Source organism: Globicephala melas, chromosome 11, assembly GCF_963455315.2.
Source record: "Globicephala melas chromosome 11, mGloMel1.2, whole genome shotgun sequence".
In the NCBI taxonomy this organism is placed as follows: domain Eukaryota; kingdom Metazoa; phylum Chordata; class Mammalia; order Artiodactyla; family Delphinidae; genus Globicephala; species Globicephala melas.
Window position 1 is genome coordinate 51,541,472 of NC_083324.2, and position 20,978 is coordinate 51,562,449.

The 20,978-nt window shown below is 45.8% G+C and overlaps 1 protein-coding gene across 2 annotated transcripts in view; it reads left to right on the forward strand.

Annotated features, from left to right (window-relative positions):
* Positions 1–20,978, forward strand: part of GLB1 (galactosidase beta 1) — an 89,605-nt gene that overhangs the window by 60,589 nt on the left and 8,038 nt on the right. For both annotated transcript variants that reach the window (XM_030830059.2, XM_060307444.1), the window contains exons 13-15: positions 3,197–3,310; positions 4,934–5,065; positions 6,991–7,230. In XM_030830059.2, coding sequence (XP_030685919.1) covers positions 3,197–3,310; positions 4,934–5,065; positions 6,991–7,230 — 486 coding nt within the window. The remainder of the gene's footprint in view (positions 1–3,196; positions 3,311–4,933; positions 5,066–6,990; positions 7,231–20,978) is intronic.

Consider the following 20,978-nt stretch of genomic DNA (forward strand, 5'->3'; position numbering starts at 1 on the left):
AAATCAGACCCCACATAAATTAACCATGGATCTCCACGCTCTCTTTAGTTCTAAGTACTACATGGTGAGCTGATCTTTCCTGTGTTTTCCCCCCATTTCTTATTATCAGATAGGTCGTAGCTCAACCTGCTTCAGCATAATTCTGTACAAGCTATAAATTGAGTATATTTAGGACATAATTAATCTTTCGTATAAGGTATCAGAGGAAAACCACTATTTTATTACTCAAAAAAGACAATTATTTGTCCTTAGCTCAAAGGTAGAAGGACTGTGTTCTTAATAGATTAGGTTATTAGAGATTCTTTTTCCTGCTTTTGAAGAGAACAAGAACAGTACATCGTGTGTGTGTGTGTGTCTGTGTGTGTGTTTAATCTCCAGGCCACAGCCCCATCTTTATTGTAAAAGTTTTCCCCAACTTTTTATTTTGGAAAACTTGCCAGAATAGTACAACACCCGTAGAGCTTTCACCTGGATTCACCAAGTGTTAACAGTTACTTCACTTGCTTTATCTTTCTCTGTGTGTATACGCAGTCAACTGCTTTTTTTTTTCAGCAGTTTGAGGTAGTTGTCAACATCATGACACTTCACCTTTAAATATTACAGCATATATTTTTAAAAAGGACATTATCCTACACGACCATAAATAATGATCACCCTTAAGAAATTTAACATTGGGACTTCCCTGGTGGCACAGCGGTTAAGAATCCGCCTGCCAATGCAGGGGACACGGGTTCTAGCCCTGGTCCGGGAAGATCCCACGTGCCACGGAGCAACTAAGCCCGTGAGCCACAACTACTGAGCCCGTGTGTCTAGAGCCTGTGCTCCGCAACGAGAAGCCACCGCAACGAGAAGTCCGCGCACTGCAACAGAGAGTAGCCCCAGCTCACCACAACTAGAGAAAGCCCGTGCAGCAACGAAGACCCAACGCAGCCAAAATTTTTAAATAAATAAATAAATAAATTTATTTTTAAAAAAAGAAAGAAATTGAGCATTGATACAATCTTATTATCTAATACACATTCCAAAGTCAGGTAGCCCTGGTCATTACAATGGTGTCCTTTATAGCTTAACTTTTTTTCAGTCCAGTTTCCAGTTCATGATCACACATTGTCTTCTTTCAGTCCAGTTTCCAGTTCATGATCACACATTGTCTTCTTTCATCTGAAACGGTTCCTGAGTCTTTTTTTCTTTCTCTCATGACATGGACATGTCTGAAGAGGTCAGCCCAGTTTTGTATACGGCCCCTCACTGGTTAGATTCAGTGAAACATTTTTGGCGCAAATGTGACAGCGGTGATGTGTTCTTCTCAGGGCACCATTTCAGGATGCCCATGCCCATTTGCCTTTGGTTCAATGTTCAGTTTGATCACTTAGGATCTCAGCCCTGTTTTTTGAAATGGAAAGTTATCTCGGCCCTCCTTTCTGACTTCCCGGAGAGATCACCTTCTCGAGGGAATAATAGCACATCTGATCTCACTTTAACGTATTTTGCCTCCAGTTACTATTGTTATACTTGTGATTTCACTCCAACTGCACTGCTTTGTGATAAATAAAAATGAATAATTAAGCTCCGCACCCCACACTTTTTCATTAGGGTTGGGTAGGTTCTTTCTCTGGTTCTAACACACACTGACTGTACGTCCACGTCTTCATCTACCTGTCTTCTCCACCTAGTAGGGTCTGAGCACATCAGACAAGACACGACACAGAGCAGTAGGAACCTGGGAAGTGAATCCCAGGTTCACGTGTAGACACCGGCAGCCCTTGTTCTTCCTCAGACCCCTTCTGCTCTCTCATCTTTGGCCAAGGCAGTGCTCTCAGATCGGGTGGGGCTCCTGGGCCCTGGCTGTTTCAGATCTGAGACAAGCCCATAGAAGATTTATTTCCAGCAAACCCTTTGGCGGGCACAGCTGCAGGGATTGGGGTGCAGCCCTGGTACCCCTGCAGCTGCCCCCCACCCCATCCCCAGAGGCCTCAGCTTTGCCTTTGCAGGGAGCATCTCAGCTTCTGCTCCCCTCCTGGAAACCCCTGGCTAAGTCTTCCTCGGCCTCTGAGTTAGGACTCACCACTTTGGTACTTTCAAAAGATAAAAACAAGAGAGAGATGGAGATTTGGAGTCTGGGAGGGAGGCATCCTTGCACTTGAAGGTTTGGCTGGCGACAGCAATAGCATTTCTTGAGTTCAGCACTTTCCTGCAACACAGGAACGTGTGTTAGCGTTTTCCTTCCACTCCTGCAAGGCATCTCTCCACTTACCTGGGGTGCACTTTCTTTTGGGGCCCGAGGAGTAGGGAACTTTGTCTCTGTTCCCTGCTGGATTTCCATTTGGGCTCTCTTGTATGACTCAGGATTTATCCACCTCCCCCAGCTAATGGCCACAGCAGGAAGCCACGAACCGAGGCTGACGGTTGGGGCCTTCCTTTCGGACCAGGGATCCCAGCTCTCAAAGTACTTACTGACTTAGCGACAGGTTACACCCCCATCCCTGTCTGTTTCCCTCGTGCCTCCACTTTAAACAGTTTCTGATTGACTCTTGTTTTGTATGTTAGAGCGGATTTGGCCCAAGGATCTGGAGAATGTTTTACCGAGCATTCTGTTGCCATTTGCCTTTTGTTGTTGTTGTCTTTGGTTCTGGTTTTTTTGTTTTTTTTTTTTTTGCGGTACGCGGGCCTCTCACTGTTGTGGCCTCTCCCGTTGCGGAGCACAGGCTCCGGACGCGCAGGCTCAGCAGCCATGGCTCACGGGCCCAGCCGCTCCGCGGCCCAGACCGGGGCGCGAACCCGTGTCCCCTGCATCGGCAGGCGGACTCTCAACCACTGCGCCACCAGGGAAGCCCGCGGTTCTGGTTTTTGAGGTAACAGAAATAACTTTGGGATATATAGGATGGGATCCCCCTGAGTGATTCTGGGCAAATCACTTAACACATTCCAGGGCCCAGTTCCCTCTTGTGGGAGGGGAGGTGACGTTTGACAAAACACTCTTCAGGCTTCCTTGCAGTTCGCTGCTGTGATAGTTTTATTCTATGACCCGAAGATGAAGCCGGTTCCCTTCTCTCAGATGGAATTTTTGCCGAGGCTGGGGAAGCATTTCATTCCTCTGGTTTTAGAAATGTCACTTTCACACAGATCGAGGGTGACCAAGTTCTCCTAACGTGAATGGCAAGAGTGATGTCTTTTTCTTGCATCCTTCTCTAACCAGTACTTTGGGTTTGTGCTGTACCGAACAACACTTCCTCAAGACTGCAGCGACCCAACACCCCTCTCTTCGCCCTTCAATGGCGTCCATGATCGGGCCTACGTCTCTGTGGATGGGGTAAGAATTCTCTCTGTACTTGTGGGTCTGCCCCCACGGGAGAGGGGGTTTGTGGGTTGCACTTGGTAACATGACAGTCAAGGCCGTTGCTGCCTTTCCATCCTCAGGCTCTACCCCTCCTCGTGATGCCCCTTAGCTCCGCCCCTTGCTTGCTGAGGTAGCCTCACCTGTGCTCTGTCTACCTGAGATACACCCCCTCACCCATCCGAACCGCAGGACTGTGCTTAAGGCCCCACCTCCTCGGAAAGCTTCCTGGTTGCCCCAAATCCAGGGCCATCCCCTCTGATTGACCATGTGTGTCACCCATGTCTTCTTTGCTCCTGGAGGGCAGGGTCCGTTTGTACACCCCGGATGACTCATGTAACTGTGGGTCTTCATTACATGAGAAATTATATTCTGTCGGCTTGTTCCTGATAATTAGAGCAAAAAGACACAAAGGCTTTGATTTTGTAGCAAAGTAAAGATAACATTTTAGGATTTCCCTTCCTCTCACTGAAACAATCATGTGAAAAAAAACACACGAAGAGATTTTTCCTAACCAAGAAAACTTGTTCAGAAAATTTTAAATGAAAGTATTTCCATTCTGTTGTCATTCGCGGCTTTAATTTCAGCGGCAGCAAGTGTCTAAGACATTATGTGTATACTGGCAGCAGTTCCTAAAATTTCAATCTGGGGGTTGTCTTAGTGAATTACGGTCATTTTTTTTTTTTTAATCTTGCATTTAACAAAACTAGGAATATGTTGCTGCTAAAATACCTGTTGTTTCCCCTCATTTTATTATTTCATCTTTGTGGTTAATGCATCATGTCAGGTATTTTGAAGTGAGACTATTCCACCTAACTCACTGATTTTATCTCGTTTGTCTGATTTTGTCTCCTCTCTCCATGTTGTTTAGAAGCTACTTTTTGTGACTGCCTTTTTGCTGTGAGAACGTGAAGAGGTTCCTGTACTAGGAATCTTCCCCTGGAATTTTTACCTCTATCCCCTTTCTGTTAAAAATACATACACGGGCTACTCAACACTCTGTTATAACCTATATGGGAAAAGAATATGAAAAAGAATACATACGTTTGTATGTATAACTGAACCACTTTGCTGTACACCTAAAACGAACACAATGTTGTAAATCAACTACACCCCAATACAAAATAAAAATTTAATTTAAAAAATAAAGGACTTTCCTGGTGGTCCAGTGGTTAGGACTCCGAGCTTCCACTGCAGCGGGCGCAGGTTCGATCCCTGGTCAGGGAACCAAGATCCCACATGCCGTGCAGTGGGGCCAAAATATTAAAAAAATAATAATAAGATAAAAATAAAAAATAATAATAAATACAAAATTTAAAAATAGAAATAGATGCACAACAAAACATCCCAGAGCTAAGGAAACCAGCCTTGCCCCTTCCTTGCTGGGAGCTGAGTCTGCTGACCTTCTTGTGTAGAAAGCAGTGATTTCTGGAACGTGGGCATCTGGCCAGTAACTTGGGCAAAGGAGCCATCAGAGCATTTCCTCCCAAGTCTGGTGACACTTCCAGGCAGGAAAACGAGTGCTGAACTAACTGAGCGGGCTGCCTCTCTGCTGACCCTCCCACCCTAGTTAACTCTCATTTGGCATTGAACTGACAGGTCCCCCACGGAGTCCTTGAGCGAAATATTGTGATCACCCTGAACATAACAGGGAAAGCTGGAGCCACCCTGGACCTCCTGGTGGAGAACATGGGGCGTGTGAACTACGGCAATTCTATCAACGATTTTAAGGTAGGCGTAGCTTCCCTGTAGGAGTGAGGTTCAAAGGTTGACCTGTGCCTAAGCCACTAGGGAAGTTTCTGTAAATGCATTTAAAAACTCTCCCACATACACTCTTTACCTCCAGCCCTGTTCACATAGAAGTAATTTTTAAAAGCACACCCACCTTTCCGTATTTGATGAGTGAACCTACCCTGATTTGTTTTGCAACCTAGAAGTTGGGTTATTTTGAAGAACTGTTTTCCTCTGCAGGTGATGAGAAAGTTGAGCTTTGCAAACAGAAGCCTTCCTTTGCGTTTGAATTCAGTCATCCTTTAGTAAGAAACAGGAGGAGAAAGCCACTGCACCATGCTTTTCCTTTGCTTAAAAAACCCACTGAGGTCGCAAAAGGCACTCCCTTGCCAACAAAGCCAGCTTAGCATTCGGTCTGCTCTGTTTTATGGATGTGGATGAACCAGGACAAACTCTTGAATTGCAGAGAACCTTCCCCTTGGTGCACTGCCTCTCACTTCTGTTGGTTAGTCTGTGCCTAGGTGTCTAGTGCAAATACATTTTTCTAATGTACATTTTGAGAGCATTATTCAGCAAACATTTGTGCAGTTCATAGTCTGTGCACATGCTCCGTGAGGCGCTTTGGGGGATGCAAGGATGTTGAGATATGGACGACCCCGTGGGTAGCTCACCATCTGCTAGAGGAGGGAAGTCTTCACTGAGGGAATGATGGTACCACCCACTCTAGGAGAGGACAGGTGTCTGGGGCTATTTCCTGACCCTCCTGGTGACACCTCGGAGGCAAGGCAGTGACACTCTTAGGGAATAGCTATACAGGGGCCACTTTTGTCTCCAGTAGAAATGTCCCTGTTACAGTCCTTGTGCTCAGGCTGTAATTAGTGGCCTTCCTGCTTGGCTGTCACAGGCCATGCTGACCTATAGAGTGATGGGGACTCTTATGAGGTGTCTAAGTCCCCAGGACCTGGCACCCAGCTGCCTTGTTAATACCTATTGAATTACTAATTGGACAATTGAGGCTTGATATTGAGAAGTGTCCTGGGACTAATTTGGGATCCCACTGGGTTGGAGAAGTTCCCCTCATAAAAGGCTGGGAAGAGGGACTTCCCTGGTGGCACAGTGTTTAAGAACCTGCCTGCCAATGCAGAGGACACAGGTTCGAGCCCTGATCCGGGAAGATCCCACATGCTGTGGACCAACTTACCCGTGCACCACAACTGCTGAGCCTGCGCTCTAGAGCCCGCGAGCCACAACTACTGAGCCCACGTGCCACAACTACTGAGCCCACGTGCCACAACTACTGAAGCCCGTGCACCTAGGGCCCGTGCTTCGCAATAAGAGAAGCCACCACAGTGAGAAGCCTGCACACCACAATGAAAAGTAGCCCCCGCTCCCTGCAACTAGAGAGAGCCTGTGCACAGCAATGAAGACCCAACACAGCCAATAATTAATTAATTTTTTAAAAGGCTGGGAAGAGAAAGCCAGATAAACCATGAGCAAAGGCTTCGATGCAGTGGCTGGTGTCTTGGACACCCCAGGCCCCTGCCCCTGCTGGACAAATAGAGCAACTTCAGAATGTGAGTCTGAGGCTCCCTATCATCATCACGGCCCTTTCTATCCTTTTACAGTGGGCTGGATGTTCTTTTGCATCCCCCCCTCCACTCACTCTCTCATCCTCAAATTCCATCATTTCCTCCATTCTAGCAGTGTCTCTGAACCAAACACTGAAGATTGGGGATTTGGGATCAAAAGCTCTGACCTCAAGCCAGATCTGTCCCTTTGATGTACACACCGTTTGAGTCTGCATATACTGTTTGTGTTTCATATCCCAGTTTGCTTTTCCCAGGAATTCAGGGCTGGAACACAGAGTCACTTCAAGCCAACCTCCACCCCCACCCCCAGCTCATTGCTCTGTTTCTCCTTTACAGGGTCTTATTTCTAACCTGACTCTTGATTCCAATATCCTCACCAACTGGGAGATCTTCCCACTGGACATGGAGGATGCAGTACGCAGCCACCTGGGGACCTGGAATGGCCATGACAGCGGCTGTGCCCACAGCCCATCTGACTACACACTCCCGGCCTTTTATGTGGCTAATTTCTCTATTCCCAGTGGGATCCCAGACTTGCCCCAGGACACCTTTATCCAGTTTTCCGGATGGACCAAGGTATGTGTCTTCATGGGAAGTGTTTGAATTCAGGCCTCAGACATCTGCTTTTCAGTCTCTGATTGAGAATCAAAAAGAGCTGCTAATGGGATGCTGTGTGAGTCTGAGAGTAGAGGGTTTTCTTTGGAAGTTTACCCATTTCTCAGGAGCAGGACCATGGCAGATCTTTGAAGATGCAATGGTCAGCATGAAGGTACACCATCTACCCCATTTTCATTGACTGACAACTTCCTTTAGAAACTTCCTCCTTCCTCTAAGAAAAATCATAGTCCCCTTGGAAAGTGCCTAGGAGGAGCCCTTCTTCTTTATCCTGAAGAAAATCTGGCCCAGGCAAAGGGGTGAATATCTGGGGCACCTGCTTTCTCTTGTTCATGCCTAACTCTATACTCTCAGAACACCCCCACCTCCGTGTGAAAGTGCCCCTGTGCCCTGGGGGCATCCACCACTGTTTGTACGATCCTCAGCTCTCCCTTGGCCACTTTACTGCCTGCTCACTCTCCTTTATTCTTTGAAGACATCAGCATGTCTTCTTTCACCATTGTCTTCTCCACTTCCAAGTCCTGTTTTCATCCTAGATGCCCTTATCATGACTCAGTTATTCGTTCAACAAATATCTAGTGGCCACTGTTACCAAGAGTGGGTCCAGTTGCTTGCTGCTCTAAAGCCAAATAAAGAGGCAAGGTTGGTGGAAAGGATAGTTTGCTTTATTTTGGTTGCCAGCAATTGGGGGTGGGGAGGACAGACTCCTGCCCAAAGGCTGACTCCCCCCTGCCCCCAATCGGCAGGCAAGAGCTTTTATAGGTGGACGGAGGGGGCTACATATAGAAACAGCACAGTCAGCCTGACAGTCATATTGAAATTGGTCCTGCGGTGGTCTGACCACCTTCATCTTGATTGTTTTAAGTACAGTTAATCTTCAGCTCCAGGGTCAGTTTGTTACCATTTCCTTGAGGCCAATTCTCTGAATTGTGGCAGCTTATGTGATGGCTACAGTCTGGTCCTCGTGTAGTTAACTTCTTCCACCTGGTGGGGGTTTCAGTATCTATAAGACAGCTCACAGAACACGGCTCAGAATATTATCTATAGCCCTTGAGGAGGAATTAAAGTCCTTGACTTTGCTTAATGACTAAACTATTAATGTTTTGTTCTATTTGATTGTTTTCCTTTGCTTCTGTATTTTCCCACTTCTCTCGTTAAACCTATCCTTTGGCTAAAGTTTTTCTACAAGACAAAAGGCAGGTGGAGGACATGGGAGGGGGTGGGAAAGGACAATAGGGTCCTGCTCCATTTCAATCCTCCCTTTCCTTTGATACTCCCCAATCTTGATGAGGGACAGGTATAGAACAAGAAAGGGAATAAAGTTTTGGATAGAGAGATTAATCATAAACTTGGCAGAGGAACTTGGTTTTAGTTCCATTTCTGTTCCAATTTCCCCCAAATCTTTGAGGGAATGGGGTGACAACTGTTCTGGCTACTTCCTGCTGAAATGGGGCCTAGCCCTGCCTAATTTGGGGAGTGGACACAGAGTTGGAAATAATTTCGTGTTCCAAGCTTAGCATCAATATTTTGTATTATGAAAACATTGCCTCTGTCTTTGATTGCCTTGTCATAGTACCTGGACAAACATTTGAAAATTAGTAGACATATTGCAATGAGGATAATAATCAAAATGTTTTTTTTTTAAAGATCAGCTTTTTAAATAAATTTATTCATTTTATTTATTTACTTTTGGCTGCTTTGGTTCTTTGTTGCTGTGCACGGCTTTCTCTAGTTGCAGCAAGTGGGGGCTGCTCTTCGTTGCGGTGCGCAGGTTTCTTATTGCGGTGGCTTCTCTTGTGGCAGAGCACGGGCTCTAAGCGTGCAGGCTTCAGTAGTTGTGGCATGCGGGCTCAGTAGTTGTGGCTCACAGGCTCCAGAGCACAGGCTCAGTAGTTGTGACCCACGGGCTTAGTTGCTCCGCGGCATGTGGGATCTTCCCAGACCAGGGCTCGAACCTGTGTCCCCTGCATTGGCAGGCAGATTCTTAACCACTGCACCACCAGGGAAGCCCCAAAACGTATTTTTGTACTATTCTCTGAATGTATTTTTTTCCTTAATGGTTAAAGTGGATGTACAGTGTATGTTTAATAGGCCATAAACAGGCTGTTTGGTTAGCCTGAAGTTCAAATTAAATCAGGTATAAGACAGAATGACTTCCCCATACCTCAATATGTGAAATTTCTTCTATCATTTTCCCCTTTCAATTGTAAATAGAAAACATTGATAATCAATGTATTTTTCCAAGTTGCCATAGTGGCTCAGTTGCCATAGTGGCTCAGTTGCCTACTCTGGGTCCATTCATGTCCCTCAGTGCTAGACCCACTTTTTGTTTATATATTTGTCTAGTCATCTACATTGGGGGAAAACTAATCAGACATAACAAACAAGTACAGAAAAGTCTGTTGATGGGGAAACAGTTTATAGGCTATACATTTTGTCAGTTATACCCAGTCGTCACACAAACATTGTACACGTGCTTTAAGCAGTAAACTTAAAGCCAGCAGTGATACACATCGTTAGTAGTTATACTCTGTGACAACTTCATTAAACTTTTTTTTCCATCCTGAACATTGGGGTCAGAAGTATAGTTAGAAGAAAAACAGTAGCTTTCCATTAGAATTCTTCAAATTCCTTATCAATATTTCTCTCTGAGTTTCCTCAGGGGCCCTCTGGAAAACTCAAAATTAGATAGATAAAGAAACTTACAATCTGTTTTCAAAAGCAGCTCAATATTCCAGGAAAACTTTGTTCTCTTAACAGAGAGAAAACCAGATTCCCACCTTGTACCAGCTTACTGTTAATAACAAAATTCATTTACATAATTAAATTCAATCTAATCTTAATCGATCTTAACAACGTACAAAATTCTTTTCTCAAAATACCTTCTTTTACAAAAACAGGATACTTTCTGTATCCATATTAATTTGTCCCTTATTTTTTTCCCATCCAGAAGCAACCAGCTTTAGGACAAAATTATTCTCCTCTTATCCCTCAACAAAGATATCTCCAGGGAATTCCCTGGCAGTCCAGTGATTAGGACTCCACACTTCCACTGCGGGGGGCATAGGTTCGATCCCTGGTTGGGGAACTAAGATCCTGCGTGCCACATGGCATGGCCAAAGGAAAAAAAAAAACAGAAAACAAAAATATCTCCATTTTTTATATTTTCTCTTGCCAACAACACACATCCTACTTGCTTTACATACTGAAATGTTTCCCTTATCATTTTTACATATTACAATTTTTAACCCTTTAAAACCTTAATAAAACTAAGAAACAAGTAATTGAACTGTTATACCAGCATTTTCTGATTGGCAAACTTAAGAACGTATTCCATAACCTCTAAAAACATACATTTTTTTCATGCACAATTTCTCTTTAATGTGGTACCAGATGTATGTTTAATACACCTAAGTCCTCTTTCCTCTCCTTTTTTTTTTCTTTTTTGGCTTGAAGTTCTATTAATTAACCCAAGGCTGAAGTCTCAGGCAAAGTGAGCTGTGTTTGTATTTCAAGGATGTGTTAAGAGTTAACTTCAAACTTTCTCCTAAGCATATTTTTGTTCTCTCAGGGTCAGAATTCTGAGAAAAAAAAAAAGTATTTATCAAGCTAGCTTTCTCTAACTACATATACAAAAATAACCAGTTTTGGAATTTCAAAAGAATTTCATCTTAACCAATTTTTTTCGGAGTTTGAAGAATACTGTTGGTGGCCACACGGTGTTTTAAGAAATCATCTTTCTTTTTATTTAGTCACAGTGTCATAGCTAAAATCTTTCTAATGAACTGAACCTGAATTTCTCATTTTACAAAAGGCAACAAGAATACCAAAGACACAAATGGAATACACACTCACACACCAGAAGACAGAACTGTCACAGATCCTCTGAGAGAATGCCCAATACGGAGTCCCAAACAAACACTTTCCAACACAAACGGTCTTCAATGGTAGACACACATCAGAACCAATTGACAAAATGCCCAAATGACACTCAGTGCTCACATATGGTTCTCAACATCAGACACACATCAGAACCAATTGGCAAAATGCCCAAATAGCACCTCATGCTCAAAAGAGAAGTTTGCCCAGGTGCACACCAGTGAACTTACCTTGGTCTTGGAGCTCGTCAGCTTGTCCAGAGGCATCTTTCTGTTCCACCAAGGAAAAGCGTACGTTGGCAGCCAGCGGCGAGCAGGGGAGAAACAGGGAGGAGCCCCGAAACAAATGGTTTTGGCAGCTGCTAGGAACACCCCGAAATCCCCCTCTCAGGGCCAGCGAACCATGAGCAGTGGGCTCCTTGCAGCCATCCCAGTGCATCGTCATGGTGGCAGCTGTGCTGGAGAAAACTCCAAGGAGCCAGATATTGTGAGAGTGCAGCTTCACATTGGGAGCCAAAATCTGTTAGCAAAGGTGGGCCCAGCTGCTCACTGCTCAAAAGCCAATAAAGAGGCAAGGTTGGTGGAAAGGAAAGTTTACTTTATTTCCAAGGCTGGCAAGTGGTGGGGAGGGCAGACTCCTGTCCAAAGCCGACTTCCCCCACACTCCAACTGACAATCAGGGGGCAAGAGCTTTTATAGGTGGACGGAGGGGGCTACATATAGAAACAGCACAGTCAGCTCTGACAGTTGTCTTGAAATTGGTCCTGTGGTGGTCTGACCACCATCATCTTGATTGTTTTAAGTACAGTTAATCTTCAGCTCCAGGGTCGGTTTGTAACCATTTCCTTGAGGCCAATTCTCTGAATTGTGGCAGCTTATGTGATGGCTACAGTCTGGTCCTCGTGTAGTTAACCTCTTCCACCTGGTGGAGATTTCAGTATCTATAAGACAGCTCACAGGACATGGCTTAGAATATTATCTATAGCCCTTGAGGAGGAACTAAAGGTCCTTTTTTTAACATTTTTTTAAGATTTATTTATTATTTTTTAATTTATTTTTGGCTTGTGTTGGGTCTTAGTTGCAGTGCACAGGCTCTTCCTTGCTGCACGTGGGCTTCTGTCTAGTTGTGGCGCGCAGGCTCCAAGGCACGTGGGCTCTGTAGTTTGTGGCACACAGGCTCTCTAGTTGAGGCAAGTGAGCTCAGTAGTTGTGGCGCGTGGGCTTATTTGCCCTGTGGCATGTGGGATTTTAGTTCCCTGACAGATATCGAACCCGCTTCCCCTGCATTGTAAGGCGGATTCTTTACCGTTAGACCACCAGGGAAGTCCCAAACTAAAGGTCCTTGATTTTGCTTAATGACTAAACTATTATTGTTTTGTCCTATTTGATTGTTTTCCTTTGCTTCTGTATTTTTCTCACTTCTCTGATTAACCTTATCCTTTGGCTAAAATTTTTCTAGAGACAAAAGGCAGGCTGAGGACATGGTGGGGAAGGACCATAGGGTCTTGCTCCATTTCACTACTGTGTGCCCAAACTTTGTGCCAGGTGCTAATTATACAATAATGAATAGAACCAGATATGGTTCTTGCCCTCATGGAACTTAAAGTCTTGTTGGGGCAGCCAACCCAAATCATATAATCACCCAAATTAAATGATAGAACTGCAGCTGCAATGGGTGCTAAGAAGAAATATGGAGGTTGATAATAATTGGGCATTTGACCTTGTCAGGGAGGTCAGGGAAGCCTTACCTGGGATCATGATGCTTGACAGAGGTAGGAGTGTTGAATAGGAATTAACGTGGCAGAAAGGGGAGGGAAACATGCTCCAGGCAGAGGAGACAGCATGTGCAAAGGCCATGTGGTTAGAGGGGAAAGTGGCCAGTGTGAGGAACTGATAAAGACTGAAATGTATGGAACACAGAGAAAAGGGAGTGTGGTTCAGAGAAGAGGCTAGAAAGCGGGTAGAGACCAGATCAGGACAGGCCAATTAAACCATATTAAGGTTTGGTCTTTCTGTTGAGAATCACTGAAGCAGCAGAGAGACATGGCACGATTGTGATGTGATGAGCCTCTGTGACCCCAGGATAGGTTGGTTGAGGGTGCATGTGGATTCAGGGAAACTGTCTAGGAGGCTGGACCATAGTTTCATTGAGAGACTAAAGTTAAATCAATAAGATGTAATGACAGATCGGATATAGGGATTTAAAAAGAAGGATGTATCAGATGACTCTGAGGTTCTAGGCTTGCAGCTGGGCAGATGGTACCATTTACTGAAAGAAGAAATTTCAGAAGAGGACTTGGGCTGGAAGAGCAAAATCATGAGTCTGGATGTGGACAGCTGAGTTAGAGATGCCTTGGAGAACAGTGGAGAGAAGGTACACAAGGAGGCTGTTGGATTTATGGGTGGGGATTCAGAGGAGGGATCTGGGCTGGGAACATACATATGAGATCATTTGTGTATGGATGGTTGTTGAAGACATGGAATAAGGAGAGAGGATGAAGAAGGAAGAAAGCAAGACCTCAGACTGATCTTTGAGAGACACAAGCATGACAGGAAGTGAGGAGGAGAGACCAAAAAATGAGAGGAGAACAACATTTATGCTGCCAAGAGGACAAGTGAGATGAAGACAGAAGCATCTCTGCTGGATTTAGCACCAGGGGGTCATGGGGACCCTCAGTAAGGGCTAAGCCAGCAGAGTGAAGCATTGCAAGCCAGATGGCCTTCTACTGAGGAGTGTAGGGGGAGGACATGAACACATGAATAAATACGGATACTTGAAGATAAACATTCTTCTTGAGAAGTTTAACTCTGAAGGAGAAGAAGAAAAAAATACTGGAAAAAAAGCTGGAAGAGACGAGGCACATGGCATGTGTTTAATAAATGCCCTTTTATAATGTTTGCTTTTTACATGTTTATGGACATATATTTTCATTATGTTTGAAATATTTTCTAATTTCCCTTATTATCTCTTTGAACCATGGATTATTTAGAAGTGTGTTGTTTAATTTTCATATATTTGTGCATTTTTTAAAGCATATCTTATTTTTGATTTCTAATTTAATTCCTCTATAAAACTTCTGGAAGAAGGAGGAAAATCTTCATGATCTTGGGTGAGGCAAAGATGTCTTATATTTGACACCTAATACATGATCCTTAAAGGAAAAAATGGATAAATTGGACTTCATCAAAATTGAAAATGTTGGGCTTCCCTGGTGGCGCAGTGGTTGAGAGTCCGCCTGCCGATGCAGAGGACGCGGTTTCGTGCCCTGGTCCGGGAAGATCCCACATGCCACGGAGCGGCTGGGCTCCTGAGCCATGGCCGCTGAGCCTGCGCGTCCGGAGCCTGTGCTCCGCAACGGGAGAGGCCACAACAGTGAGAGGCCTGCGTACCGCAAAAAAAAAAAAAAATTGAAAATGTTTTGCCTTCAAAAAACATTATTAAGAAAATGAAAATCCAAGCCACAGACTGGCAGAAAATGTTTTCAAATCATATATCTGACAAAGGACTTGATTTTAGAATATATAAAAATTCGTATAACTCAATAATAGGAAGACAACCAACCCAATCAAAAAATGGGCAAAGGACTTGCATGGATAGTTCAACAAAGAAGATATACAAATGGCTGATAAGTACATGAAAAGATGCTTAATATTCAACATCATTAAGGAAGTACAAATCAACCACAATGAAATACCACTTTATACCCACTAGAATTGCTATAATAATGAAAGATGGACAAGAACAAATGTTGACAAGGATGTAGAGAAATGGGAAACCTCCTACATTGCTAGTGGAAATGTAAAATGGTACAAACACTTTGGAACACAGTGTGACAGCTTCTTCAAGGGTTAAATATAAAACTACCATAGGATTCATCAATTCTGCTCCTAGGTAGAGACATAAAACATATGTGCACACAAAGACTTACATGCAAATATTCATAGTAGCATTATCAAAATAACCAAGAATTGGAAATAATTCAAAATGTCCATCAACCGATGAATGGATAAATAAACTGTGCAATATTCATACAATGGAATGGTATTCCACAGTAACAAGGAGCAGACTACTGATACAGGCTACAACATGGATGAATCTGAAAAACATTATGCTAAGTAAAAGAAGTCATCATAGAAGGCCACATATTGTATGATCCCATTTGCATGAATCGGTTCAGAAAAGGCAAATCTGTAGAGACAGAAAGTAAGTGAATGGTCACCTACGACTGAGGGTGGGAATAGAGAATGACTGCAGATGGGTATGGGATTTCTTTTTGGGGTGATGGAAATGTCCCAAAATTAAATTGTGGTGATGGTTGCAAAATCTTCTTAAGTTTATTGAGACTTGGTTTATGGCTGAAGCATATTGTATTTCTTTTTTTTTTTTTTTAATTAATTTATTTATTTATGGCTGTGTTGGGTCTTTGTTGCTGTGCACGGGCTTTCTCTAGTTGCGGTGAGCGGGGGCTACTCTTCATTGCAGTGTGCCGGCTTCTCACTGCGGTGGCTTCTCTTGTTGCAGAGCACAGGCTCTAGGAGCGTGGGCTTCAGTAGCTGTGGCACACAGGCTCAGTAGTTGTGGCTCACGGGCTCTAGAGCGCAGGCTCAGTAGTTGTGGCACACGGGCTTAGTTGCTCCATGGCATGTGGGATCTTCCCGGACCAGGGCTCGAACCCGCGTCCCCTGCATTGGCAGGCGGATTCTTAACCACTGCGCCACCAGGGAAGCCCAACCACCATTTTTTTAAGGGCCATCAATGCACTGACCCCCTTGCCCTTCCACTCTGTCTCCTTGATCATCCTCCACTGGGAGTGGGTCCACCATTGGCCTCCGCTGGTTCACCAGTAACTGAGCAGCCCTGGGGGAGCCACTCTGGCACATTTGCCAGGGCCACGTTCCCCTCACTCTCTCCAAACTCTGGAGGTCCCAAGTTGCCCAGCAGTCCTGGGCCTCTCTCTTCCCTGTCCCCAGCTGGCCTTTATGACCCTCATCATCCCCCTTAAACCACCTTCCTCTTCCCCACCCCCTCCGCTGAGGACTCACCCTCCTTGACACTATCAGGTGGGGCTCCTTTGTTCCTCAGCTTCCTGTCAGACTTACCTCTCTGCCTCCACCCTCGCTTCCTGCCCAGTGGCCTCTAGGAGGAAGTCTAAGCTCCAAATCCCCCTCCCACCTCTTTCCTCCAAGCCGAGGTCCTGTTCTCTTTCTCCTGCTGCATTTTGTCAGCCTTTCTGTCTTCTCTGCCAACTCTCGTGTTGCAGCCCAGAAGCGATATCCAGGGCTCTGCGACCCAGAAACAACACAAAGCCCTCCCCGGATCTTCCCACTGGAGCACAAGCAGGCTCGTTCCTGTTCTCTTGCTCCCTGCCCACCCCCGGTCCTTCCCCCCTTTTCCTCTTGGTGTCCTCTGTTCACGCTTTTTCATTCCCTCCCTCTGCCCACCGGGTCTTCACAACGTCAGGACTGGCATTAACTCCTCTCTGAAACCTTCCTAGACCCTTAGTCCCCCTTGATCCACCTCGTGCCCCGCCTGGACTCAGCTCCGTGACGTTTCGTCACTCAGACTGGCACCCTGGTTTCACCCACTGAGTCATAAGTTTCACGAGGGGCATTTCTTTAAGTGCCCAGTTTATTCTGTGTCCTCCCTGGGCCTGGCTGCTCTGTAACTGCTTTCAGGTGGAAAGGGGGAATTGCCTGTGTTGCTGGGTCCCTTGAAAGAAAGCACGTGAGAGGAGTGTAGGCCCTTGGGTGGTCCTGTTGGTGAAGAGGGGCTTGGCTGGCGCTCTGGGTACAGGGCCAAGGCCAATGAGAAGACCCAGCACAAACCATTGCTCACCAGGTGGTGTCAGTTTAGTGCCTTAAGAGAAACAACCTTCAGGAGATGCAAAGTAGAAAGAGAACATTATCTGTCACAGGGGTTATGAACAGGGCTAGGGGGCTCAGATGGAGCTTGAAACACACCTGAAGGATGGATGGTCCTTCATCGGAATGGGAGGCTTTGTCAAGGAGGGAATTTCAGGTGAAAGAATAGTAGATGCAAAAATGAAGAAATGGGGCCTCCCTGGTGGCACAATGGTTGAGAGTCCACCTGCCGATGCAGGGGACACGGGTTCGTGCCCCGGTCTGGGAGGATCCCACGTGCCGCGGAGCGGCTGGGCCCGTGAGCCATGGCCGCTGGGCCTGCGCGCCATGGCCGCTGGGCCTGCACATCCGGAGCCTGTGCTCCGCAGCAGGAGAGGCCACAGCGGTGAGAGGCCCACATACCACAAAAAAAAAAAAAAATTTTTAATTAAAAAAATTTAAAAATGAAGAAATGGAGAAGCATAGGATGTTTTTGAGGTCAAGGGCTTTTGCCTTGGCCAGGTCATAGAAGTGTCACACCCAGGAGTTACTGACCCAGGAGTTTTGCTCGGCACTTAAGAGACACTATCTTCCTAATCATCAAAGGAGGCCCCTGTGGTAGGATGTCCTGATAGTGTCTCCAGTTTGCAGATGAGCAGGTAGAGCCTCAGAGACCTCAGTATCGTGTGTGAGGTACAGACATGGTGGTGGAAAGGCTCCCCAGCCCCAGGTCTGTCTGACCTGAAGGCCCACACGAAAAGGTAGGCAGCATGTACGGGGCCTCGAGGGCCAGCTGGGAGATTGTGCTAATTATCCAGGCAGAAGCTCTTTACTTACTTAGTCAGTCTGATGGATTTTCTGCACCGTCATGCTTGAAAAGTACGTGTACACACAATATTTATGAATGTGTCAAGGGGTTTGGAACCCCAGAAGCCCATCTAATTTATATGTCCGATCAAAAATGAGTACACAGGGCTTCCCTGGTGGCACAGTGGTTGAGGGTCCGCCTGCCGATGCCGGGGACGCGGGTTCGTGCCCCGGTCCGGGAAGATCCCACATGCCGCAGAGCGGCTGGGCCCGTGAGTCATGGCCGCTGAGCCTGAGTGTCCGGAGCCTGCGCCCTGCAGCGGGAGAGGCCACAGCAGTGAGAGGCCCGCGTACCGCAAAAAAAAAAAAAAATGAGTACACAAATGTTCGCAGCAGTAGTATCCAAAATTATCCAAAATCAACCAAAAGGTCAAAAAACCCAAATGCCCATCAGCTAATGAATGCATAAACAAAATCTGGTCTACTCACATAATGGAAAATTATTTGGCAATGAAAATAAATAAATAAAATACTTATTGATGTTACAACATGGATGAGCCTTGAAAACATGTGCAGTGAAAAAAGCTAGTCACAAACCATACATACAGTATAATTGCATGTATATGAAATGTCCAGAACAGGGACTTTCCTGGAGGTTCAGTGGTCAGGACTCCACGCTTCCATGGCAGGGGGCACAGGTTCCATCCCTGGTCGCAGAACTAAGATCCTGCATGCCGCACAACACAGCCAAAAAAAAAAAGAAAAGAAAAAAAGAAATGTCCAGAACAGGCAGATCTCTAGATATGGGAAGATCAGTGGTTGCCTAGAGCAGGGAGAAGGGGGTATTGGGGGGAGATGGGGAGTAAATACTAAAGAGTGCAGCATTTCTCTTCGGAGTGATAGTTGCGTAGCTCTGTAGTAAGCTAATAACCACTGAATTGTACACTTGAAATGAGGGAATTGTATGATATGTGAATTATAACTCAATAAAGCTTTACACACACACCTGCAAAAAGGCCCATCCACAGGCTTTGTGGACCTGGGTTGCACGGGTCTGAAGGTCAGAGGACATACGTGTATCATACATAGGACAGAGCATGTGTGTTTTCTGTTATTTTCCAGCGAGCAGTGGTCCCTGTTGCCAAGGACAGTCCTGGACCAGCTCCTGAGGTTCTGAATGATCAGCAGATGCAGAGCAGACAGATCCCACTCCCGACAGGGCATAGAGTTCTGACTTGGGGAGAATGAGCACTTTGGCAGATCTGGGGGTGCGTTGGGGATGGACTGCCTGAACCCTGGGCCGTTTCCAAGGCTCTGCCTCCAGGCACTAACCCCGCTCCATCCATCTCCAGCAGGGAGGCCCTGTCAGGCCCCTGTCCCAGCCTCTTGACTTTGCTATTCACTTGCTGTAGAGAAACTACCTTGGTGGAGTGAATGAAGTCACTGATAAGGGTGATTCAGGAGATTAAAAAAATCACTTCTGATTACTCAGCCTTTCTTAAGTCAGATGTGGCTTTCTCGTTAAATGCCCGAATGTCAACTGGGATTTCAGTGGGAAGCGGTCAGGCATGTTTTGCTCCATCCCAGAGACACAGGCCAGCGCTTTGTCCGCACAGAGCTCTCGTCTGATGCAAACTCCCCACAGTAGGCACTGTTCTTCAGTGCTCCAGCTGGGTCAGATGTGCCAGACCTAAGATGTCATGCTCTGCCGCTGCAGTGACGTGTGTGCTGTTTATCTCTCCTTCAGATGCGTGTGGATAATCTCACGTGAATATCCTGTGTAGCCTTCCTGCATTTTTTTACCACTCGCAGTACATCTGGGTGCCTAGCAAAGCCTGGCAATGAGAGGGGTGGGATAACTTCCCGCTTTTCCTCTACCAGAATTAAACTTTGAATGTTAAGAATCAACATAGAATACGGACAAAAAGCAATTTTATTCTTTAAAGGCAAACATTCCCTCTTTGAAGATGTAAAAAAAAATCACGAAATAAAAGAATTTATAACAAAGAGCTGACAGAAATCCCTTCTATTTTGAGACTCTTTTTTTGCATCTTGCCTTTGAAATTTCCAGCTCTCTAATCAATTGGTCTTTCTGGTGACCAGGCCTATCCGGAGGCCTGGTCACCAGAAAGATGATGTGATTAGAGGGTTGGAACTTTCAGCCCCACCCCCAATCTCTAAAGCCAACATGGGGGACTGGAGATGGAATTCTATAAAAACTCTAGAACAACAAGATTCGGGGAGCTCCTTGGTTGGTGAAAACATTCAAGTGCTGGTTGGTACACCTGGGTGGGAGGTACACCTGGACAGGAGGTGCACCTGGAGAGGGCTGGGAGCTCAGCCACCCTCCTACCTTGCCCTATGAATCTTTTCCATCTGGCCATTCCTGAGTTGTAGCCTTTATAATAAGCCCATAAATATCTGTAAAATGTTTTTCTGTGTTCTGTGAGCCATTCTAGCAAACTATTGAACCTGAGGAGGGGTGCGTGGGAACCCCCAGCTTACAGCTGGTTGTTCAGAAGCAGGATTCCAGAGTTTGGAGCCTACACAACTGGAGGGATGGAGCTGTCAGCCTCTGAGAGGGGTGACTGAGCAGCACAGGTGGGGACCGGAGGCCCTATGTTGAGCATGTTCAGTCTCAAGTACTTCCTGTTCATCCAAGAGGAGCTGTCTGCTCTTGGCCACCAAAGCCCGCAACACAGCAAAAAGGAAAGCTTCACTCAGTACAATGCAATATTGTCATCTCTGTTTCCAGACCCGATGGCCATACTCTAGAAGACCTGTCAGTCTTGAGTCTATACGGATAATTCTGTACAGATGGGGAGGTGGGGTACAATGTAAGTTAAAGGTGTGCTTTTGGTGCCTGTCCCAGGCTTGGGGCTGTTAGGAAAGGACCCAACCTGTAGAACTGACTCTGAGTGGAGGACGATGGGGAGGAACTCTGCTCCCACACTCCTCGGAAACTGTCCCCGCCGAGGCCACCAACACGCACATGGTGACACCCCAGACATTTCTCACTTAACATCTTGGCAAGTAACATCTGACATAGGTAACCACTCCCTCCCTTGAAGCTATCCTGACGTCTGTGACCAAACTTCTGGTTTCCCTCCCCATCTTCATTCCTCCTCAGGCTTCTCTTTCTGTGTTTGTGTTTCAGTTCTCAGGACTTGATCCTGAGCCCTC